General features: G+C 44.9%; 1 protein-coding gene across 1 annotated transcript in view; it reads left to right on the forward strand.

Annotated features, from left to right (window-relative positions):
• Positions 1-25,148, forward strand: part of WDFY1 (WD repeat and FYVE domain containing 1) — a 47,869-nt gene that overhangs the window by 13,878 nt on the left and 8,843 nt on the right. Inside the window, exons 2-8 of the mRNA XM_032401215.1 lie at positions 1,952-2,019; positions 8,023-8,096; positions 14,065-14,119; positions 15,839-15,989; positions 17,613-17,725; positions 19,503-19,629; positions 20,944-21,049. Coding sequence (XP_032257106.1) covers positions 1,952-2,019; positions 8,023-8,096; positions 14,065-14,119; positions 15,839-15,989; positions 17,613-17,725; positions 19,503-19,629; positions 20,944-21,049 — 694 coding nt within the window. The remainder of the gene's footprint in view (positions 1-1,951; positions 2,020-8,022; positions 8,097-14,064; positions 14,120-15,838; positions 15,990-17,612; positions 17,726-19,502; positions 19,630-20,943; positions 21,050-25,148) is intronic.

Here is a 25,148-nt window from a genome sequence, read left to right on the forward strand (position 1 = left end):
TTATTCTGCTCTCCCTCTCTCGTTTAATTTTGGATGTGAACTTAGACTTTTAGAGCTTACTGTCACAATACAGGTACCTTGAAAGGAAGTCTGCCTATTTATCTTGCCTTGTGAACCTCATCACGTAGGAGCTTGTTTAATGGTGCTCAACTGAAGAAGCTGTTTGGTATTCTTGGTGTCATCAGATGTCCTGTATTAGTACCTGCTTGATTGCCAACAACAGAAATAACTCAGGCTGACTTAAGCTATTGAGAGTGTTTCTGGTAAGGATGCTGTGGTGTCTGCCTCACAGAACCCCAGACTAGGGAAATAGCTCCGTCTTGGGCATGGGGGACTCTCACCTGGACCCTCTTCAGCTTGCTTCTGCTTCTTTTAATAGGTTGACTTCATTCTTTCCCTTTTTCGATGTGCAACATTCTGCAGTCTAAATTGGAAAACATATGACAAGAAACAGCCATTTCAACTATTAGAGATACTGATCTATTTTTCTCTCTCTCTCTTTCTGATTTCCCAAGGGAGGAGCTGATTGATCCAGCTAGGATCAGATGCCCATTTCTGGTCTAGCCGGTTGTGATCAGGGGTGGGGTGTGGAGAAAGTTGGCAAAGGCTCAGTTGTGACCAGTCAGCAGCGGCTGGAAGATGGCGTGTTGTACACGTGGATTCTCCTACAGAGGGCTGTATCCAGTTCATATACAAAGTAGTGGTTTGCCCACTGTGCTGCTAGGTCCTCTTACTTATTTGGATGAGTGAAGGTCAACATCTAGTCTTTCTTTATTGCAGTCTAATTATATACAGTAATCTGTATGGATCTGAATTGTAGTTGGGCAAATCCTGACGAATGCGGGTACTCATGAAACCAACTCCCCAGAGCCTTATCATTACCCCGAAAGCTCCGGCATATCCCTTTACGTTCTGTCCTCCTCCCCCAGAAGCACCACCATTCTGATTTTTATCCTCATAGACTAGTCACACTTGTCTTGAATGTCAAACAAAATGGAGACACATAGTGTCAACATTTAGTCTTGTGTATTTTAGTTTAAGGTGCAGACATTTAATCAGTGCCAGCCATGTGCCAGGATCCGCGTTGCTGGTAGAAATCCTAGTGTGACTGTGACAGAGCTGACAGGAGGGGGCAGTGGGGTGGTTGGGACGCAGCGCAGGGGCAGAGTGAGCCTGTGCGGGGAGAGGCAGGGAGTGTCCCCCGCATTCGGAGGAGGAAGGGGCCTGGAGCTGTGAGGAGCTTCTGCGAGCAGAGGAGGAAGAGCCCCAGTGTTCCTTATTGTTCTCCGGACATGATAAGCCAGCATATGAAACTTTGACTATTTTGGTCATTTGCCATTTTCCTGCCTGTGTGCAGGATTTCCTCATCTCCCCGTGTGGGTTTTGATGAAAGGAGAGGCCCGGAGACCTGGCGTGGGATGATTTCCTCCTGAGGGCAGGAAGGCCGGGAATTATCGGGAGCCAGCAGCGGTCTGGGCGCTGCTTTCTACGCACATCTCTCCCGGTTCTCCAGAAGCATTGTCTGCCCGTTGATGTCTTCTGCTTCCCTCGTTCGGCTCAGATGGCAGGCGACCAAGTTTGCATAGTTTGTTTTTTATTAAGAAAAGCAGCAGTTTTCTTTGTATATCTTTATATAATAAGATTTTCCATATTTTTAAAATTATTTGAAATTCTGACTCATAGCTACCACATAACTTGCCATAAATGGTCATAGATTTGTAGCTAGATATGGGGGGTGTGTGTGTGCGCGCGCGTGCCCGGCCTGCACGTAACGTACTGTGTGCTGTACTTGTGGGCGCTGCTGTATTTCTCCAATTTGTCCAATTGATTAATGTTACAAGGTCAGTTGGGAAATAGGATTGAAAATAAAGTAAATAGTTACGTTTCCCTGGAGCACAAATAAGATGAAATTGCTGAAGACTACTCTTTCATTCTTTTCTTTTCTCCACAGAACCATCCGAGTATGGCTGAAAAGAGACAGCGGGCAGTACTGGCCCAGCATTTACCACACCATGGCCTGTGAGTAGCTGAACTGTTCCACTTGAGGGGACTATGTCTAATGCCTTTGGTGATTCAAATTTCAAAATGCCGGATTAAAACGTGCTGCTAGAGGGGCGCCTGGGTGCCTGTCAGTTAATTGTCTGACTTGATTTCGGCTCAGGTCATGATCTCAGAGTTGTGCGATCGAGCCCAAGTGGGGCTCCATGCTGAGCGGGGAGTCTGCTTGAGATTCTCTCTCTCCCTCTGCCCTGCCCCCCAGTAAATAAATTAATAAAATATTTTTTCTAAAAGTGTGCTACTATATTTCAAAATGGGTTTCTTAGTTGCCTAATACTCCAACAGGCTGTGCTAACCTGCAGGAAAACTTTTCTTTGGCAAAGGAAGTCAGGTCTGCTGGCTTAACTGAAGCTGACTTGAGCAAAACTGAAAAAAAAAGGAAGAGGCGGGGGAGGGGCGTGCCTCACTGCCCCCAGGTTTCCCGTTGTTTTTGTTTTGCCAACCTGTATTCATAATGACTGTGTACTTGGCAGGGGCTGAGGCTGACACTAAAAAAGAGCCCTGCACTCCCGTGCCCTCATAACCAGCCTTCTGCCCAACCTTTTCACAAACTTCCGGGTACTACTGAGAGATTGGGTCCAAAGTGTAACGCGTTCTACATAGAGAATTTTCTCAGTAGTTAAATATGTTCACAAAATAAATCTAGAAGATAAAGCTTTTGCACTGAGATTTTAAGAGAGCCCTGGGAGGCAGTGACATAAATGATAAGTTCCAGCCCTTCGTGCAGATGTGACAGCCCTGCCTTCCGTCCCTGCCCCCCCTTCTCCTCCTCCTCTCTTGAAAAGAAAGCCCTGGGCGGAGGCCTGCATGCCCCCTGGGCCCACCCTGGGGTTGGGTCCTGCTACCCCAAATGGCCACGTGGAAGGCACCGTAGCTCTGCTCACTCCCTCGTGTGGTGTTGGTCCTTAATGAGGAATTTTCCTCAACTAAGGGTTTCAGTATTCAGAGGACCCCCAAGGAGGAGAACAGAGGCGCTGGGGCCTGCCTGATGCTTTGTTCCTTCTGAAGACCATGGTCAGGTCCTCCGAGGAAGAACTCTTGCCGGTCGTTGTAGACACTGTTGACAGCGTTCCCAGCTTTCTCAAGAGTTAGTCCAGAGGCAGTAGAGTGTGTTACAAACCCAGAACAGCCAATTTTTCAGCATATTCCGAGTAGTCAGTCTGGGTCATCCTTCTGAGTGCCTCCTTTCTCGGCTGGCGCTTTCTCCTTCGTACATCTGTTCCGGTGTGCGTGCACTGTTCGGATCCTGTGATCACATTCAGAAGAATTTAGGAGTCAGTCAGGAGCTGGATTTTTCCTGCCTTCCCCGGACAACTTGTGCAGGCTGCTCACCTTGCCTGTCTTGGTGGTTAAGCAACGAACATGAAGGCTCTGTGGAATACTGCTGTGAAGATAACTATTACAAAAGGAGCCATACGGTTCCACAGCACGGACCCTCTGAGAAGCCTCCCTGAAAACCTGCCCATGACATTCGGTGCCAGGCAGTAGCCCCTCCTGCTGCCCGCGTCCGGGCAGACGGGGCGCATAACCTTGCTTACTCACTCTCAGTGACGACGACCCGGTGTCTTAGTCTGTGCACTCAGAGAGCCCGCTGAATAAATTTTCAAATCAAACTTTGTTTTGGAGCAGGGCAGAGCATCTCTCAGATGGATGATTCCTTACTTCCGGTGGCCCAGGGATGGGTCTCCCCCCTGGAAGTAGCAGCGGCCTGAGGAAGTCCTGCTAGTGCTGGGGGGGTGTGTTGTCATCTTTGTGGACAGTCTTGTTCACGCTGTTGCTCTTATTCCTCCTTCCCCTCCATTCCTCCACACCTCACGTTTCGGGCATAGCTTCACGTCCTTGCATCCTCAACCTTGGAGTTCCTGCTCCCTGGAATAGACACTGAGATGGATTTTGTCCTATTTTTAGTTTACTTACTCCTCAGTTTGTATTTAGCCCAGAGAGTTAGTACAGCTGTGGACTTTCTCTCCTCAAATTTAGCAGCAGTGTGCACTCTTCCTTGGCTTTTAGGTCTTGAGCTCGTGGCTTTGGCTCTCACTTGCCCTCCCTAGCAGTTGCTAACTTGGCTTAAACGTACCCCCTGGAAGCAGTTCCCAGAAGGCTGTATCTGGAAGGACCGGCAACAACTGGAAAGAACAGGCATAGCATCGTTGTGGGTGGCCGACACCCACGTGTTTGCACCTAGACGTGCTCAACTTGTTGCTTCCGGATGCTTCTTTACTGTGCCTTACAGTTCTGTCTGGAACTACACCACTGAGGAGACTGTAAGAACACCGCCTGCAGAGAACAGAATGAATGAAATTATGAGAAATGACTGCTCTACAATGACTTTTAATTGAAAACCGAATTCAAAATATGAGAAGTGTCTTGTTCTAAAAACTATCGACAGGTTATCCAGTTGAGGACATTTTAGTGACTGTCCACCAGTTTGAACTTTTCCTTGTGACCTAACAGAGTGATGAGTAACCCAGACCTTAGTGTATTGCTCTATGCGATCCAGTTGTTTCATAACTTTGCCTCACGTAACAAAAATAACTTTCAGAATCTGCTTTAGCTGAAGAAAAATGGTAACTCCTAGTTTCTGTAACCTACTCTGTGACTCGTGCCTATTTTGTGGTAATACCACTTCATGAAATCACACAGCTGTAGAAGGTAGATGATTTTTTCACCATTTGGTAAGTGAGAAAACTGATGGCGGAGGGGTTGAGTCAGTTGCTTGTGGTGGGAATTCGGTCCATGCCCCTTGGATTCCAGAACTGTGCTGCCCACCAATGTTCTCTGCAAAGGGCCAGCCTGTAAACATCTAGACGTTGTGGGCCAAACAGTCTCTGTGGCAGCCACTCAACTGCGCTGTCATAGCGCGAAAGCAACCATAAACAATACATAAGTGAAGCAGCCTGGCTGTATTCCAAAAAAACAGAAATACCTTTATTTACAAAGCTCGAGTTTTAAGCGTATGATTTTGGATTGCGATGATGCCTTTTTAAAAGGCCGCTGATTTGAAAGATGATTTGTGTTTTACGTGTTTATAAAACTATGAATATCCAATTTTTTTTTTTTAATTAATACTGCTTATCTCATTAGAAGCTTCCTTTCTAGGAAAAAAAACCCAGGACATCTTTACATACAGAGCAAATAAATTAGGGAAGCTTTTTTTTTTTTTTTTTCTTTTTTAAATGTGAGAATTCTCTAGCCTCATAAAACTACTCAGCACAGGGCGCCTGGGTGGCTCAGATGGTTAAGCGTCTGCCTTCGGCTCAGGTCATGATCCCAGGGTCCTGGGATCGAGTCCCGCATCGGGCTCCTTGCTCAGCAGGGAGCCAGCTTCTCCCTCTCCCTCTGCTTGTTCTCTCTCCGTCTCTCTCGCAAATGAATAAATAAAAATCTTTAAAAAAAAAAAAAAAAAAAAAAAACTACTCAGCACATTGTAAATTTTACACGAGAGCATGTTACATATTTATGTATAGTTTGTTACAGGGTTGGACATAAAAAGAATTGAAAAGAAGCTGAAAACTAAAGCATTAAGATTTTTGTACCAACCTAAAAGTAAGCAAAAATGGTGACGATGAATCAGAAATCACCAACGCATGTTTGATTTGCCAAAGATAATTTTATGATGGTTATTGAAGAGTACTTTATATGAAGAAGATACATATACCTTTGTGATTATAATTCTTAAACTCGATCATTCTTTTTTAGAGAGAGAGAAAGAGAGGCAGAGGGAGAGGGAGAGAGAGAATCTTAAGCAGGCCCCACACCCAGCGCAGAGCCTGCCGCAGGGCTTGATCTCACGATCTGAGATCATGACCTGAGCCAAAGTCAGCAGTCGGATGCTCAACCGCCTGAGCCACCCAGACGCCCCTCGATCATTCTTTATAGTCTCCCACTTCAGTGTGGTGGGTGAGGGGTCCAGGCTTCAGTCACGTGTGACTGTTTTGTGTGCAGACCCTGCAGCACCTCCCTACCCGCGGGGTAGTTCTCTGAATGCACCCGAGAAAAACCTCTTTCCGTAACCTGATCACGCAGCTCGCTGTGTCTTTGCCTTCAGGTGCGGTCCAGCGTTAGTTTACTTTCGTCCTTCAGTGGAAAATATCAGCCCTTTGTAGAGAGAAAACTTTAAACTGTTTTCAAATGGTAACGGCATTTATGAGATTTTTTTCTTTTACTTTTTTAGAAGAAGTGTTACCTTAAAGTAAACTCAAGTTTGTTTGTTTCACAGTATGTATTCCCTTGTTGTGGTTCTCCCATAGTCAAACTTCTTTAGGCTGAAATGAACCCAAATATTTCTTTTTCCACATGTTCCATTTTCCAAATCACTTTAATTCTAATTTTTAGCATAAGGAGATGATTTAGAGTTTCTCCTTTCTGAAACTGTGGCCCAAGCTTTCTGGAAGAAAGACAGGTAGAACCTGGAAGGGCATATGAACACGAGAGGAAGCAGGTACTATTCCAGGCACATAATACTGCTGTGGACAAAGAAACATGCATGTATACACCTCACAACTCTGCTTACTACAAACTGAGGTTGTGTATGTCATGGGAAAGGGAGCCTTTCCTCACCATTGGAAGAGAACACGTAATCCCAAAGTGGCTTTCCTAGCTTGCTCGCATGTATGGTCGAATGGGAATTCTGGTGCTGGGAACTCCTTTTCTACAGATTCCAGCCACTGTGTTACCTGTGAGGGGGAAGAGGAGTCGGGGCAGGATGGCCTCCTGAGTTTGGGTAACAGATTACTCATTCTAAGCACTGGCCCCCATGCTCTGCAGCCTACAGGTAGGAGTTTCAACCAGATGAGACTTCATGCTGGCTTGCTTCCCTCAAAGTCATAAAAATAATGTAGAACGTTTTTTGAATTGGAATTTTAAACTAAAATAACAGAAAGAATGTCAGTAACATTTTCCATTTACATCATTATTTTTTTAAATTTTATTATGTTGTTAATCACTATACATTACATCATTAGTTTTTGATGTAGTGTTCCATGATTCATTGTTTGCGTATAACACCCAGTGCTCCATGCAGAACGTGCCCTCTTTAATACCCATCACCAGGCTAACCCATCCCCCCACCCCCCTCCCCTCTAGAACCCTCAGTTTGTTTCTCAGAGTCCATAGTCTCTCATGGTTCATCTCCCCCTCCGATTCCCCCCCTTCATTTTTCCCTTCCTACTTCTTCTTCTTCTTCTTTTTTTTAACATATATTGTATTATTTGTTTCAGAGGTACAGGTCTGTGATTCAACAGTCTTACACAATTCACAGTGCTCACCATAGCACATACCCTCCCCAATGTCTATCACCCAGCCACCCTATCCCTCCCACCCCCCACCACTCCAGCAACCCTCAGTTTGTTTCCTAAGATTAAGAATTCCTCATATCAGTGAGGTCATATGATACATGTCTTTCTCTGATTGACTTATTTCGCTCAGCGTAACACCCTCGAGTTCCATCCACGTCGTTGCAAATGGCAGGATTTCGGGTTTTTTGATGGCTGCATAATATTGCATGTGTGTGTATGTATATATATACACCACACCTTCTTTATCCGTTCATCTGTTGATGGACATCTTGGCTCTTTCCATAGTTTGGCTATTGTGGGCATTGCTGCTATAAACATTGGGGTGCAGGTGCCCCTTCGGATCACTACATTTGTATCTTTGGGGTAAAAAGCCAGTAGTGCAGTTGCTGGGTTGTAGGGTAGCTCTATTTTCAACTTTTTGAGGAACCTCCATGCTGTTTTCCAGAGTGGCTGCACCAGCTTGCATTCCCACCAAGAGTGTAAGAGGGTTCCCCTTTCTCCGCATCCCCACCAACATCTGTCGTTTCCTGACTTGTTAATTACATCATTATTTTCTAAAAAACATTCTTGCCCTCTTTTTTAAATTTAAATTGTATAATAATATATTTTGAACAATGACTTAGAATGCTTAGGTTTGCTTGTAATATGGTCTTTGTCTTTCTGGCAGCTCCCTGCTCTGCTATGGCTTACCATCATGATAGCAGACGGATATTTGTGGGCCAGGATAATGGAGCCGTAATGGTAGGTAGTTTTCAGAGTGTATTCGTTATATTGACCACCCTGTGTTCATGCCTGTTGGACAGTTTAAATAAAGAACAGTGAATGCCTGATTGGCATAAAAAATGTTTAATTCAGTATAGGCATTAGGCCTAAAAATACATTAATTTTAATTTGTGCTTATTTTTAAACCAGTCATGGAGCTCAGAATGCTTTCATGATTGATGGTTTGGTGTTCAGCCTTCATACAGTGAATATATGGTCTTCAGCAGCCTCGGCCTTGAACCATGAGGGGTCAGCTGGGGCAGGGAGGGCACGGTGGAGAGCCTGTGGGTGCTCGCGTGCACACGTGTGTGTGTGTGTGTATGTGTAAGTGTGAGTAACAATGGAGGGGGAAGGAGAACAAGGTCAGTGACTAGTCATTCAGCCAACAGCTCCTATAACTCTTTAAGGCAGTGCTTCTCAAACTAACTCTGGTGAAGGACCAGATATTTAAAAGTTCAGTTTATTACAGATTGGTAGGTATTTTTGTGGGTCTAATTGTGTGGGTGTGTGTATATGTATGTTTTCTTAATGGAGATGTAATTCACATAAAATTCACCATTTTAAGGTAATGCAATTCACTGGGTTTGTAGTATATTCACAGGTTATACAACATTAACATTCTCTAATTCCAGAACGTTATCATCACCCCCCCTCCCCCAAGAAACCCATACCCATTAGCAATCAGCCCTCACTCCCCCTTCTCCCAACTCCTGGCAATCACTAATCTACTTTCCGAGCCCAGAGATTTGCCTGTTTTAGACATTTTATGTGAACAGAATCACATAATGTGTGTTCCCTTTTATGCCTGGCTTCTTTCACCTAGCATGACGTTTCCAAGGTTCATCTATGTTGCAGCTTGAATGAGCACCTCGTTCCTTTCTGTGCTGGAGTGGTATACTGTGACATGGGCGTAGTAGCCCTCCACGACCCTTTGTGTTTCTGTAAGGTCGGGAGTCCGGTCCCCCGTCATTCCTGAAGTTAGCGGTTTGAGTCCTCGCGCTGCTTGTCGCTCCAGCATTTCAGTTGCATCCATCTTTTCAAAGAACCAGTTTTCGTTTCATTGGTTTTTTTCTTTTGTTTTTCCTATTCTGTGCTTATTTATTTCAACTCTAATTTTATTATTTTCCTCCTTCTGTTTGCTTTGGGTTTAGCTTGCTGGATTGATATTTTGGATACTACATTGTTGGATGAGAAAGCCCACAGATTTCATCCTTGGGTGTCATAACAGTATGAAACTGCTGTAAAGGTTTCTGAACACTCACTGCCTATTTCCCCTTCTCATCGGGACCAGCCATCTGCAGACCACAGCGAGTAGCACTGCTTTACAGAATAGAAACAGTAAGAATGAGACTTCGCTAGTGGGGGTCCAGTAAGTGTAAGATGACGTAGTAAGTACAGCCCCACAGAGGGCAGAAATTGCTGTGAGTGTGCACACGGTCCTCCAGGCAGAGCATCTGGAGAGGGCTAGCGCAGGCTTACTAACGTGCCAAGTCCTAGAGGATGGCAAGGAGCTCACCGGGCGGGGCAGGTGGAGAAGGACCTCCAGACGCGGAGGAGGCGGGGGGCTGTGTGCAGGGAACAGCAGTGAAGCGCATCACACACCCACAGCTGAAGAGGCAGCAGGAGTGGGTCACGGAACGCCTTGCATTTGAATCGGTCTTCAGCTCTACGTGTTGAGCAGAGTGCTCATGGAGAAGAAAGTAGGTGTGGGCTGGTGGGGTTGGGGGGTGCTTACGGTCTAGCGGGAAGTTCAGATAATACACAGGTAAATAAGCATCAAATTGCAAGTTGTGGTAAGCGCTGTGGAGACGTGAACAGGTGCAGTGAGCAAGACCATCCAGAGGGGTTTGCAGCCCCACTGAACAGGGTTATCGGGAGGGCTGCTCCATGACATTTCAGCTAAGACCTGGAGGGTGGGAAGGAGTCGGCCAAGCAGAACCAGAGTAGGTTTTCCAGAAGTGAATGTCCACGTGAAGACTCGAGGTGGGAACATCTCTGTGTGTTTGAGGCTTCGATAGAGGTTATCATGCTGGATGGTGCTGAACGCCGGGGAGGGGCCGAGGGGTGAGGAGAGATGCAGGCTGGGGCCAGGTCATGCCGGGCCTGGAAGGTCTGGGTAGTGTTTTAAGGTTAGTTGTAGATGTGGTGGGAAGCTCTCACAGGGTTTTCAACAGGCGAGTGACATGATAGAATTTACACCTTTAAAAGATCCCTCTGGCCAGTGCTCGGTGCAGAATGGATCATTAGGGGGGAGGGAGCAGCGGGAGCGGAAGCTGGATGGTCAGGCTGTTGTGGCTGCCTGGATGAAAGGGTGGTGACAGGGACAGTGGACAAAAGCAGATTGATTGGTGAGGTGCATTGGGGAAAGGTTGGGCGTGCGGAGGGGAGGAAGAAGAGGAAGTTGGGTGATGGCCAGGTTTCTGGCTCGAGTAACTGGGTGCACAGTGGTATCATTTACTGAGAGGAGGAAGACTTGGGAATGTGTGGGGAAGGGGCATTTGGAAGGAAAGGGGACAGCAAGGGACCAACCAACTAACTGTACACTTGAGAGACCAGGGGGCTAACCAGTGGCCGTGGGAAGTCAGCATTGGATACACAAGTCCACGGCCCAGTGGGAGCCTGGGCAGGGGGGTCATCAGCATGTAGGGCATTTGTTAAGCTGTAAGAATGGCTGTGTTCACAGCCATTCACATGAATGAGAGGAGACAGGGCCCGGGCCTGTGTCCTGAATAACAGCATTTAGGAGTGGGGTTAGTGGGGAAGCCCACCAGGGAGAAGGGAAATCATGATCCTTCTGTGTGTGTTAAGGAGCTGACTATATCCTGTAAGCAAGTTACCCCAACTTACATAGTCCTGCGCATCATTTAGGGAACTAAATGGGATACATGTTCTCTGGTTCCACGCCAGACCGACAGCTTCAGAATCCCTCAGTGGGGGGTCTGGGAGTCAGTATTTTAGCAAGTCTTCCAGGTGAATGTTGGCTCACAACCTTGGGAGCTTCCCAGGTGAAATCTGAAACCAGCCCCCAAACTCGGAGGGCAGGGAGGGACCGAAGAAAGAGGCAGTCCACTCCAGATTGCTGAGTGGGAGGTTTAATGAGCAAGGGAGCTTATATATGAAGTTTGTCTTGAGTGGCTGCAAGATGAGTAAATCTCTGCCCCCACCCACCAGAGTCTTAAAAGTTTATATAGAGGCCTTAGCTGGGTTCAGTCATGTATATCGTCCAGATAGCCCCAACACCACATCACTGTCAAGGCTATGTGCTTGGGACAGCCTCTGGAACAGGGAAGGCAAGTGGGACACACATACCAAAGACGGGGAAGGGTTGAGGAGCCTCTTGACGGCTGACTGCCAGGGCCCAGCTCATGGTCAACAAGACAGGTCAGTGACCTCTCTCAACAGTGAACCTGAGGGTCAAGTGCATTAGGGGGGAGCCATTGAAGAGCATTAAGCGGGGGACGATAGAATGGTTGGGTTTCTGTTTTTGTGAGCTTAGTGTGCCAGTATGTGGAGTTTGGGGGGACAAGGCTGAAACTGAGGCGTCCCAGTTAAGAGTCTTTCAGGACTCCCAGCGGGACACTGTGAACGCTGGGGTAGTGTTGGAGAAGAGGTGTTGGCTTTGAGAGCTTTCTGGGTAGCAGACTTGATGTCTAGTTGGATGTGGGTGTTTTGTAGAGAACGGTGTGAAGATGGCTTCTAGAGTTTTAGCAGGATGGTGGTGGTGAGTGGTCAGCTATGCTCTAAGAGAAGATGTGATGTAGAGGGAAGGGTGATGAGGTCAATATTGACAGTTGGGTATTTGGGCCTGAACCTCAGGGTTTGGTCTGGAATAGGGGTTGGGAGTTCTCTGAATATAGAAGTCCGTGGAAGCTGCAGCAGTGGTTGGCCTCAACTAGGGAGAGCAGATAGACTGAGAGGAGCAGAGAGCCAAGGTTACCCTCCCTGGGAAGGTCAGAGACTGGGAGCCCCTGGGGGAGACGGAGGCAGAATAGGCAGAGTGGGAGGAGAGCCAGCCAGGACGCTGGGCCACGGAAGCCGGAGAGGCAGTGGGTTTCACGTGGGGGTGAGTCACAGTGTCAGGGGCAGCAGGGAGAGGATGAGGTCAGGCCTGGAAAACGACCTTGGGAGTGGCAGTTAGCCCCTGGTGCTAAGCGAGGGAAGCCCTTTTCCTGCCGTGATGGTGGCGTGTGTGCGGTGGGTCGTCATTGTGGGCTGATCTTTAGAGAAGGAGCTGAGGAAAGTCGTAGAACTGCTGAAAGAGTTGTGTTGTTTTCTGCTTGTTTTGTTTCTGAAGTTAAAGGCTAAGAAGCCTTGAGTGTGTTTAAGCGCCAGGAAGGAAAAAGCCAGTGGAAAGGACCGGCTCTGTGCCCAAGCAGTTCACTCAGCAGTAGGCGGGTGGTGACGGATGCAGGGTTGGGCTCGCCCAGCTCTGCCATCAGCCTGGGACTGCTATAAATACCGTGGTAGTAGTAGATGCAAGTGTTCTCGTCTTTCTCCTTCTGGAAATTTTATAGGAATATCGTGGTGACGTGCATGCACATATATAACCAGAAGCCAAGAAGCAGTTTGTCCAGTGGTTGCACATTTTATTTCTCTAGGGACCCTACTTGTGGCTCCCGAGTCAAGGGTAGACTGTGATTAGAGGACAGCATATAAAAATTCATAGCTCTTCAGTGCAAAGGGGCAATGTAAATCCAGTGTATCGTTCATCAGCAATTGATCTTTGATTTTCCACCCAAAACAGATCAGTATACATACAATGATATATATACTAATACATTTATACTGTCCCCAATATGTAATAGTCAATATATATTAATACATATATATACACACATATATACTGATACATTTTTGTACTATGCAATACCAAGATGGAGAGCAAGGAATCAGTATTCCTGTGTGTGTGTGTGTGTGTGTGTGTGTGTGTTTAACAATTCATAATGTCCATGTTACTTAGAGCCTTAAGAACTTACCAGTTAGCATTGATCAATAGAATTCTTAGTGTGTTTTCTTTAGAGTTTTGTCTTCTTGGTTTTATGCTGAAGCTGATTTTTTCATTAAAAAGCATATACTTTTATTTTTTCCTACTTATAAAGTATTACATAGTCTATAAAAATTTTGTAAATACAAGAATATTAAAAGAAGCAAACCACTCACAATCTGTAAATTTCCCTTTTTTGTGTGTGTTCTATATGACATATGTATATTTTCCCCCTTACATTGCTGAGATTCCCAATGCCTTATTTTCACTGTAGCTGAGAACCCTATTTGTAACAGGGTCTTTGCAGTGTTGCTTTATGTGTATCATCTTGAGGAATACTCCGTGTAACCAAGAGAGCAAAATTAACAAGATCCCTCCTTTATAGTAGAAGGAAAGGGACTACAAAGCTTGGGCTTGTGGAGGAAGAACTGAGCAGAAATGCCGTGCTGCGTTCTGCATGGAGCACTGGGTGTTATGCACAAACAATGAATCATGGAACACTATATCTAAAACTAATGATGTAATGTATGGGGATTAACATAACAATAAAAAAATTTAAAATGAAAAAAAAAGAAATGCCGTGCTGGTCCTGCAGCAACTTTATCCGGTCTGGTCCCCAGAAGTCGTGGCCCGAGGACAAGTCTGATGAAAGAAGCCATTCCATATTATTCTTTCTTTTAGCCCTTCATTTATTTTTTTTTAATTATTATGTTAATCACCATACATTACATCATTAGTTTTTGATGTAGTGTTCCACGATTCATTGTTTGCGTATAACACCCAGGTCTCCCCTGAGTGACTATGGAGTCTGAAAAACAAACTGAGGGTCCATATTATTATTTTATAGCTAATCTCAAGGTCCTCGTCTGGTGATAGCTAGTCTTGGATTTTACTTTGTTTTGAAAGTTAAGTTCCTGTTTTTAAAACCGTAACTGTTTTCTTATTGCATGTGTTTACTTTTAGGAATTTCATGTTTCTGAAGATTTTAATAAAATGAACTTTATCAAGACCTACCCAGGTAATTATAATACACACACGTACTTGCATACACATGCATGTAGGTAGGCACACACAAAATGAGAACACTGTCTCATGATCAAAATTAGGTCTTCACATTAACTTTGTGGATATGTTTCCCCCAGTTATATAGGATGCTGCCAACTCTTCAGTTATTTACCATCCTTTTCCTGCTTATCAATGTTTAAATTTTTGTTTACTATTCCATTGGGTGCATTATCAGATGTAATTTAACCATTTTATTTTTGAGCATATGTGCTGCTTCCATTTTTTGGTAACACACACTAACATATATGACAATGTATATATATCTGTGAGTATATATTTCATATATACATACATATGTGTGTACGTGTCCTTGACTCTGATTCTAATCCTGTAACCCTGGTTGCTTCTGTAAATTCCTAAAAATGGAGTAACTGGGTCAAACATTAAAAAGTTTTTTAATGCTCTAGATTTATTTTACAAACTTCTTCCCAGCATTACTGTAAATTTTTACAGTCCCATGAGTGGTGGTTGAGAGTATTTGGTCATCCAGTCTGTCCAACATTGCTCTTACAAATGTTTTTTGCCTGTTTGATAGTCAAAATAGTCAATTTATAAATTATTTAAGCTTTGCTTAATGTCGATCATTTGTTATGTTTGATGAATGTCTGTTCATGATTTTACCCATATACCTACAGAGTTGTAGTATTTTCTAATTAATTTATAAGAAAGAGTCACTTGGTTCTTCCAAAGCAACCTGTACAGCTGAGAGCAAGGTCAGAAGCTTCTCTGTCTAGCCTCTGACTTCATTCATCAGACTGGTGTTTATTAAACGCCTGCTGCATGCCAGGTCCTGTACTAGATGAAGTAGACTAGGTCCTGGTGTGGCTTACAGTCAGCCTGGAAATGCAGACATTTCAGGAGTTAGGTAATAGAATACCTTCCTCATTCTCAGCTATTATTTTGGAATACAGAACTCTACAAATACTTTGTCTTTATAAATAATAAAAAGTTACACACAAATGGTTCCAGGAACAAAATGCTTACACTATTTTTTTTAATTTCAGAAAATTGAAGTTCTCTTGTTTACAATGCCAGTGTTTTCTTTTAAGATTTATGTATTTATTTTGGAGAGAGCGATGTGCGAGCAGGGTGGGAGGGGGCAGAGGGGGAGAAGCAGACTTCTTACTTCCCCCACCCGGGCTCCATCTCACGACCTTGAGATCACAACCTGAGCCAACACCAGGAGTCAGTCGTTTAACTGACTGAGCCACCCAAGCGCCCTTACAATGCCAGTGTTTTCTAAAAGGTCAAAGTACTAAAGTGATAGACTATAAAAAAACATTGCTCCTTTAAGAAAAGACTACTGCTTTCCATATGGAACGTATTGGTAGTAAGAGCAAAGTAAAAATGTTCTCTCGAGTATAGCAAAAAAAAAAAAAAGGTCTGGTCTTTGATCAGTTATTGGAATCCCCCTTGAGCATCAGTCTTCAGTGACCTGCAGCTTCTGATTGTCCACCAGGTAGGGAGACAGGGCGGCCGGGAAGCCTGTGGTGGTGAGGTGGGGTAGGGCAGGTTATCTGAAAGCTGCTCACAGGGCACAGGCGTTTCCGTGGTACGACTATTCAGACCGTGAGTCTCCAGGCCAAGCGGCTGGAGAAGGTGAGGCTCAGTTTTGATTCGGAAGGTCCCATTTCTTCGTGAAGGGCGCAGACTTCCCTTTCTGTCCCCGCAGCTCATCAGAACCGGGTGTCCGCCATCATCTTCAGCCTGGCTGCCGAGTGGGTGATCAGCACCGGCCACGACAAGTGTGTCAGCTGGATGTGCACACGCAGCGGGAACATGCTGGGGAGACACTTCTTCACTTCCTGGGCTTCGTGCTTACAGTATCCTTCCAAGGGCTGGACCTTCTCCTGCCTAGCACCTCCTCGGCTCAGTGGTTGGCTTGGCTTTGAGGATGATCATAAACTGTCAGTTGAGATCCAGAGACTGAGGGATGCCTGTGTATTTCACATGAAATGCAAGACTTCCTGTATCTGCTTTTCTTTGGTATAAAATTGGTGTATTAAAAATAATAATTAGATGAATTACTGTTCTTATTGGGAGGTACTATCTATTTTTAATACAATATCTTAGAAACCTAAACCTCATTAATGCAAACCCCACCCCCTCGTTCCTTTGCATTTTAAGGTGAAAGAAAAGACTTTTCTGTTGAATAAAGAAAGACCAAAAGGAATCTGTCTTTTATTTGGTTATTGGCAGACCCTGAAAGAGAATAGAATAAGGATTTGTGACCCTGGAGTCCATAAATGGGCTTACAGGAGTTTTACAGTTTGTGTGAATGTGTATGGAGAAGGTTCATAATCCTTCCCATATTCTCAGAGTTGCCTCAGGATCCCCAGAATGTTAATGAATTGCTGCTTTCACAGTTTTTTACCTGTGTATGGAATTTGTTTCATGTAGAATTTGCCCTTGCTTAGGGCTCCCTGTGGTAGCTATCTTAGTGACAGCAAGATTAAGGCTGTCAACAACAGGCAAATACCCCATAGTAGTTTCTTTTTCAGAGTTGGATGTCTGGCGTAGCAAATTCTTTTTTTTTTTTTTTTCCATTGAAAGCCTCTATAAAAAAATGTTTGCTACAAATGAATGCACAGCATGAGATATTTAAAATAAGCATTAAAGCAGTACCATACGCTTCAGAATCAAATAAGGGAAAAACACTCAGATATTTGCTAAATAAGTCTTTCTGTTATGTATTAGGCTTTTCATATGGATTGATAGAAAAGGGCACAGAATCACAGAATCATGACCCAGCCTGTCATGTTTCTTTTGACCTTTGTTTTGGAATTAAAGCAATGGTTATCCTGATATGTTTAAACTGCAGATTGGCCACAAATGTCTATGGCCATTAAGTGACTGAGAAAGTAATGAGTTGTTATCAATAGTTAGTTTAAAATTTAAATTTACCACTACCCCAAATAACTGCCTTTTGGATGATTAAACTCTCCATGGCAATTTAAAATAAACCATGCTTTTCATTTAAAGCTGCATCATCCAGGCCAAAGAAAGATAGGTGTTTGTATTTGCTATCAGTTTTACATTATTTCCAGAGATAATTCATAAACAGCCATTTTGTTCCAGTTCTTTCTTGCTGTTTTCATTATTGAGTATTTTACCTTTTTATACTTTATTATAATTTGATTATAACTACTTGTTTTCATGTCTGACTTCTCTGTCAGCTCTTAACCTTTTTTACTGCTAATTCCTAGGGCATTGATTAGAATAGTCCTAGGTACTCCATGAATTCTTGTTGAATGAATGAATGTTAATTTTCCCAAGAAAATTTCCAACTTAAAAGCTTGTTTTCTTAAATATGTACATATTGCCTGAATTTCAGTTGGGTACTTCCTGTCTCATAGTTTTGTGCTTATGTCTTTAAAATGCACGTTTTTTCTGTTTTATAACTTTTAGATGGATCGTATTATATATCCTTGACTGCTTCTCCACAGATACGATTTTGATACTCAGTATGCTTTTGTTGGCGATTATTCTGGACAGATCACCCTGCTGAAGCTGGAACAGAACTCCTGTTCAGTCATTACGACCCTCAAAGGCCATGAAGGTAGACTGTGTGATCACCCACAGGTTTTTCACCTAATTTGGGCATCCAGATTCAGTTCTCAGCTCTGCGGCTTCATGAATGATCAGCTCCTATGACCTGTCAGTTTCAGTTTGATTGGCCAGATGTGGGCTTTAGATCTAAAGGACTGAAAGCGAACTGAAGATAGGGTGTTGGGCTGGGTTTCATGTCATCAAAATCCCTTCCAGATTGCTCATGTGGATAATACTTTCTATTTTGTTTGCCTGTTTAAATTATTTTCAGAGGGTCTTTGAAAATTTCTTGTAAATGGTGAGGTCTTTAGAAGAATTTTTTTTTTTTTAATTTGTCAGTTTCTAGGATACTGAACAAGACCTGGTGGAGCAATACAATTAGGAGAAATGTCTGGGCTGGTTCTGCCTCTGCTTGGTTAGGGACTGAGGGGGAAGCACGGGTGGAATTTTATTATTTTTACAGTACAGTGAGTTGGCCAGGTTCCATGGAAGGGTTTTAAAATTCAGTTGGCTGTATTGGGTAACAAATTAGAAGTTTTGACACCGTTTGGTTTAGATTGAAGAATTGGGGATTTGTTCAAAGAATTAATGAATAACTTATTTATGAAAACAGTGTTTTAAGTATAACGAGTTAAAGGTACTCTATGCTTCCTAGCTAATCTATTTGGGTGAAATCGAGTGTGTCAAATCAGGGACCTTGTAGAGCAAAGAGGAGAGAGGAGAAGAACAGCAAGTTAGAATGTACTTGGGCAGGAAAGCACAGCCCCTAAGGAAACCACTTGTGTTTATGACTAATGGTCTCATGATCCCCAGGCTCCCAAGTGTTCTCTGTGTTGCTAAGGACAGGCTGGGTTCTGTTAACTGCTTAGTAGTGTTTGTAGCGAAGGCCCATGTTTATCTGCTGTCAGGCCTCTAGCTGAAGTGTATGGGGCACAGGATTAAATTTATGCCTAACTATTCCCTGAAGCAAGTTTTGCAGAACACTTCTTTTTTCACTTACCTTAAGTTTCTGTGAGAAACTAGTTTCTGTTGTTTGCTTTTGAATATGACTTCATCAGTTTTCTCTATAACCACCAAAAATATTATTAACTTGTATGACTGGCTCTGTTTTTAAGTTTGTTAATTTTTTCTAGGCAAGCAGTAATCAGTAGAATATGAAGAGAGAAATCTGTTGAGAGAGAAATCTGTAGAAAGAAAGATTTCCCAAGGATATTGAATCTGATAAGTTCACCCAATAGAGAATGTGAAATGTGAAGTTTGGATTTTTTTAACCTAAATTCTCTGGCATAATTGTGTGGTACACCTACAGAGCATTTTTTTTCTGAGACCCTCAATTTAATTTTCTTAAACATGCATCATGAGGTAAAACACCTGCAAGGTCCCGAAGACCTGGAATAATCTAGATTTTTAGATTACCTAAGTTGACCACAGTAATCTTCACTGTCTTTTCTCATTAAATAGTGTTAGCTTTGTTTTTTTCCTTCAAAAGCTTTTTCTGAACTAACCCCTCATATATAGCTATCGTGTCATTTTTTTGATACAGAATGAAGAAAAATTTCTTTAAACATCTTTGTCTGCAAAGTAGTTTGATGTGCGTCGGAGATCATTATCTTACAACTCTGAGGGATGGATGTGCTCTGTCTTCTCAGTGACCTGTGATAAAGGGTTGGATGACCTTTCGCGCAACAAAGATACATTTTTGCTTTGGGGCTCAGCTGGTCCTCGTTCAGTCCAGCTGTGCAGGTGTAGGGCTGTACCTAACCCCGCCCTCTCTCTCTGCCCCCCAGGTAGCATCGCCTGCCTCTGGTGGGACCCTATTCAGCGGCTACTCTTCTCAGGAGCCTCTGACAACAGCATCATCATGTGGGACATCGGCGGACGGAAAGGCCGCACGCTCCTACTGCAAGGCCATCAGTGAGTGACTGTTTTTGGGGGTGGGGACAGAATTGGAGTCTGCGGGGGGGGGGGGGGCAGGGCAGCATTCGTATTCTGCTACTGCTTTCTCAAACCCCCATCTGTTAAGACAACCATTTGCTGAGGCTCACTCAGTCCCTTTTAATAGCTCTTCTGTGAGTCCTGAGTGTCTGATGTTGTAGAGCAAAACAGAGCCCAGGGTATTCTTCCTTCTTAGTCCAAAGAGCACTTGCCACCTGCCTCTCCCGAGGAGTCACCCTGTTGAAATACCTGCTTAGGGCACAGGGGGGTTAAGGAGGGCAGATGAGGACTTCCACCATGGAAGACTGCATGGAATGCCATGCTGAGCCTGTCTCGAACTGGGTGCCCGACTTGTTCTTTTATTCTGACATGTGGGTGTGGTTTGACACAGTTACCTAAGCTAGGGCAACGTAATACCCAGGCTCTTGCCTTCTGGTTTTGAGAGGAAAAGGACACTGGCCTTTCCTTTCCTCCCCGTTGGTTAGGCTGTTGCTCTTTACCATAAGCAGAATCAGGTTGAAAAGTAGCCAAGGAAAGATTTTTTTTTTTTTAAAGATATTATTTATATGACAGAGAGAGAGAGCACAAGCAGGGGGAGTGGGAGAGGGAGAAGCAGGCCCCCCGCTGAGCAGGGAGCCCAATGCGGGACTCGATCCCAGGACCCCGGGATCATGACCTGAGCCGAAGGCAGGCACTTAACCAACTGAGCCACCCAGGCGTCCAAGGAAAGATTCTTCACCCAAGTCTGCAGGGCAGGAGATTGTTTCGTAGGGCATCCAGAGGAGGAGTCCGACAAGCACACAGGAAGGGGGCAGATTTTGCCCCATCATTGTGTGTGTGTGTGTGTGTGCGCGCGCACGAGTGAGTGCACGGGCATGTGTGTGTGTATCAGTCTCTGTGGCATCTCATCACCTGTTCTTATGGGTTGTGTTCCAGTAAGGGAGTCACCCCTCCTTTGTTCTTTGTTATGCACAGGTAGGTGAATCTTGCAGACCTGAAAAGGAGTGGACCACAGCAATTGGTCCTGAAAACGGTAGCCATCGTCTTATCTGTGGCCTGCAATTATGAGTGACTGACTTGAAAGTAGTGTTTATTTCATAGAAACTATTAAGCTGTATAATAAGTTACAGAAAGCTGATTCAAGTTTAGACTAGAAGCCATGAGACCATACCGAATTGTCGGTGATAAAATGCCAGTGGCTGGTTCCAGCAAGGGGGGAGATTAGAGCCTAAGTGAAGACAGAGTCCGTGTTTCTCCACGTCGAGACAAGTGACCGATGTGTGTTGTTCGCAGTGACAGAGTGCAGTCCCTGTGTTACCTGCAGCTCACAAGGCAGCTGGTCTCCTGTTCCTCAGACGGTGGCATTGCAGTGTGGAACATGGACGTTAGCAGAGAGGAGGTAAGAGGATGAGCAGGGCAAGGCGGAGAACCTGGCTGCTTGGCTTCCCACCCTGCTGGCTCTCGATGCCGACCAGGTCACAGACAGCCCCAGCCCCTCTCCCTTGTGCTTACCGGCTGTCATCTAACAAGGTCCTGTGTGTCACTGCCCCACGCCCTCTCCCCATGTGAGAGTTTCCACAGTGACAAGCATTGCCCACAGATGGAGCATGTGGGCTGTTTTCAGTCTGGAGACGTGCACCGAGAACCTGCTGGAGACAGTCCCCCATGTCCCTGGGGCACGCGCTGTGCCCAGCCCCGGGAAGCACTGTGGTGGCCCCATGGCATCCCTGTTACCCAAAGCTCTGGGAGGCCTGCTGTGACTAGTGCCAGGGACCTTGCCAGGTGCCTCACGTTTTCCTGGGGAAGGGTATCTCTGTCCTCTGCTTTTATTTTCCACTGAGCACGTGTCGACATGGTGTTCTTCTCAGGAGCCCTGAGTTCTCATTTGTTGGGGCCACTAACTAGTTGTGAGACCTTGTTCAGAGGAGTGTCATTATCTCTCTTGAGTGTCCGTTCCTGCATCCATAAAGTGGAATCATTCAGTGACACAACTTCCAAAGCCTCTTCTAGTTCTTGAGACAGATACGCTGATTGTCTAAACAACCTTGCCATCATCTTTTAAATTGAGAAATTTTTGACATATATCATTATATGAGCTTCAGGTGGAAACAGCAATTTAGCATTCGTATGTATTGGGACGTGATCCCCACAGTGAGCCCAGTTAGCGTCCAGGACCGCACATCGTTACAAAACTTCTGTTTCTTGTGATGAGAACTTTTAAGATCTACTCTCTTAGCAACTTTGAAATACACAGTGCAGCTTTACTTAGCATACTGTACTTCACATCCCCAGGGCTTATGTATCTTGTAACTGAAGTTTGTACCTTTTGACCCCCTTCACCCGTTTCCCCCACCTCCAGCCTTCTCCTCTAGCAACCACCAGTCTCTTCTCTTATCCGTGGGCAACTCGGTCTTTTTTTCTATTTTAAATAGTGCTGCAGTGAGCATTCTTGACCTTGTCATTGTGTGATTGTTCGATTATTTATTTCAGACAGATTTCTGAATATAGACCTTCTGGGACAGGGAGATGTACATTCTTAAGGCTTTTTATAGATGTTGTCAGATGACTTCCAGGCAGGATTTCCATTCTCATGTCCACCAGCGTGGGTATTATCTGTCTTTTCCAACCTGTGATGTAAATAGCAGAAGAGTTGACTTTTTGTTGATTCAGGAGAGATTTTAGTGTGGGGGACGAAGGACTTACAGTTTAACTTCAGACATTTCCTGAGCCCCTGCAGGGTGGCTCACAGGTCCGGAAGCAGGTGCGTGTGCGTCATAAAGGGCTTATGACGCTGCATGGCACCATGCACATGCTGTGACGTCACAGGAGTGGTGCAGACCAGCTGCGCCCATCGAAGCAGACACCAGGCGTGGATGCGCCATGCCCACCACACTCCGCATACGTCTGTTTCGTGTCCCCTCCAATTACTTGGGAGTGTCATTTTCACTGAATAAACCTCCATCTTTAGCATACCACAGAAGACGTAATCCAGGCAACATTACTCATTCCCAGGCTTTATGGCTGCCATGCTCTATATGCAGATTCGTGCCTGCTTTTTCTAGGCTTATAATCTCATGAAGGAAATAGACTATCCTATAAATAATAAAATGAAGTCCATAATGTGGAGAAGTAGTAACTGTTAGCTTTTCTAGGAGCCTTGTGAGACGAGTTAAGTAGAAGAAATCTTGATTACCTGTGTGCTGGCAAAATATTTTGGTAAGACTTAAGGTAACTCATTATTAAAGACAGACAACATTGGCTCAATATTAATTATGGACACTTTCCTTACAAAGCTTTATTTTAACTGTATTTTGCAGTAGCTGCTAGTTACAGGCATGGAGAACAGCTAGGATACTGTTCGGTTTCCTGGACCCTTGGCCTGTTTGTTTTGTTGTTGTTGAGAACACAGAAACCTCAGAGGCCGTGTTCCCTGGCTCACGTGGGAGGGTGACCCTTGGGGCCAGCACTGCTGGTGGTTCTCCTAAGGGCTTTTACCCACTTGGATTTCAATCCACTATTCTTATCCTTGGTAAATTCTTTTAGGGAAAAAAAGTGACAAAATAAAAGCAAGATTCCCACCTTCGGGGTTACACAATTGTGGAATTTATCTGTATGTCTAGGGAAAGAAAAGACAGCCCCATCACTCAGGCTGCTTCCTGTGTAGGCGATTCTCTTTTTAATTGTTTGTGCAAGATTACCCCAGATCACTCGCATGCTGGCTGGTAACACATCGCACTCTACTAGCTTTTCTTTCTCAGTAGTTGACAGTGTTGGTGGGGAAGCAGATTATATCAGAAAGATGCATTATTGGGGCACCTGGGTTTCAGCTCAGGTTGTGATCTCAGGGTCCTGAGATGGAGCCCCACATCGGGCTCCGTGCTCAGTACGAAGTCCACTTGTGATTCTCTCTCCCTCTCCATCTGCCCCTCCCCCTCCACACACACTCTCTCTCTAAAATAAATAAATCTTTTTTAAAAATGCATTATTTTTAGTAGTCTTATTATGTTTTTTAACCAGCTGAGTATAGTGCAAAGGGAAACAGCCTATGATCTATAAGGTTTTGGCCCTGGGTTAGGGTTTGTACAATTTGTAGGACTTCCTTAGGCAAAGGCATACAGAATTAGTCCCAAATTCTCTAGCCCCACACTGCTTGCTTGGAATTTCTGAGTCACCTGGAAATACTGATTGAGGCAGTTGCCTCCCTGCCAGATCATAATTAGAGGGGCTCCTTTTTGGAAGTAAGCGTGAAATGTAAATGAGCAAGTAATAATTAGAATGAATCCTCTTTATTTTTTTTTTTTTTTCATTTGAGAGAAATGGTGAGTGAGAGAGCACAAGCCAGGAGGAGAGGCAGAGGGAGAAGCAGGCTCCCCGCTGAGCAGGGAGCCCGATGGGGAGTTCGATCCCAGGACCCTGGGATCATGCCCTGAGCCGAAGGCATATGCTTAACCGACTGAGCCACCCAGGCGCCCCTAGAATGAATCCTCTTTAAAAGAGAACTTTTAAACTAGTAGATCACAGGATGTATAATGGCATACATTAGTGTATATGGTATACATTAGCACAGTGTAGATTATTGCAGCAATTGGTAATAGCGGGGCAGGGGAATTATTCTTGCTACATCATCTTTGATCAGATGAGGCAGATGGAACAGGATGTAGAAAAGAGTGAAACAGAATACTTGATTAATGTTCTCTTTTGCTTTTCTTCAGAAGGAACATTTTTTTCTCTGTAGGGAATAAGCATATAACAGGATGGTTCCTGACAGTGTAGAGCATAGCACTTCATCCTGTTAAAAGCAACAAAGTGACGGGTATTCCTTGCAATAAACTGTTCCGGAAAGCCTGTTTATTTCTGATGTTTTTTGTTTGTTATCTCAAATTCTTCAAGCATACCTTTCTTCCCTTGAGTCCCTCTCCCCTGCAGCTCAGCAAAGTAATATTCTTGCCGAAACCCCTAGACAGAATGATGATCCTGAGGCTAAGGACCTGGTTCTGTTGGTGGTCACGCCCCAGAACCACATGGGGAGACCTCACGTGTTCAAACCCAGAAGCCCCACGTGCAGTTCTGTGTGGAGTGTGGCAGGCAGGCCGAGGGGCTCAGGCGGTGCTGCGGGGTCTCCTGGGGTCGCCAGCCACGCTCTCAGCATGCACAGGTGCTCCCGGATCAGAGCCACGGTTTCTCCGCCTGCAAAATGAGGATAATGCTGCTCCGTATCTCCTGGGGTTGTGTGGAAGATCGCGTGAAATAAGGCATAGCAGATCCTCGGTACGTGGCCTGGACTTAGAGGATACTTGGCATACCAGGCTCCGTGCAGAGCACTTTGCCCATATTTACTCATTCCCTCCTCACACCCTTGCAAGGGGGATACTCCTGCTTGAACCTTGCTGCCGTGAACACGTCCTGCGCTTTGTCCTGCACGCGTGTGGTACTGTGGGAGTCCCTCCGGCGTGGGTCCCAGACGTGAGACCATGCCGTGGGACCTGCGTCTCCTCCCC

The sequence above is a fragment of the Phoca vitulina genome, unplaced genomic scaffold, assembly GCF_004348235.1.
Source record: "Phoca vitulina isolate PV1807 unplaced genomic scaffold, GSC_HSeal_1.0 scaffold1, whole genome shotgun sequence".
NCBI classification, from domain to species: Eukaryota; Metazoa; Chordata; class Mammalia; order Carnivora; family Phocidae; genus Phoca; species Phoca vitulina.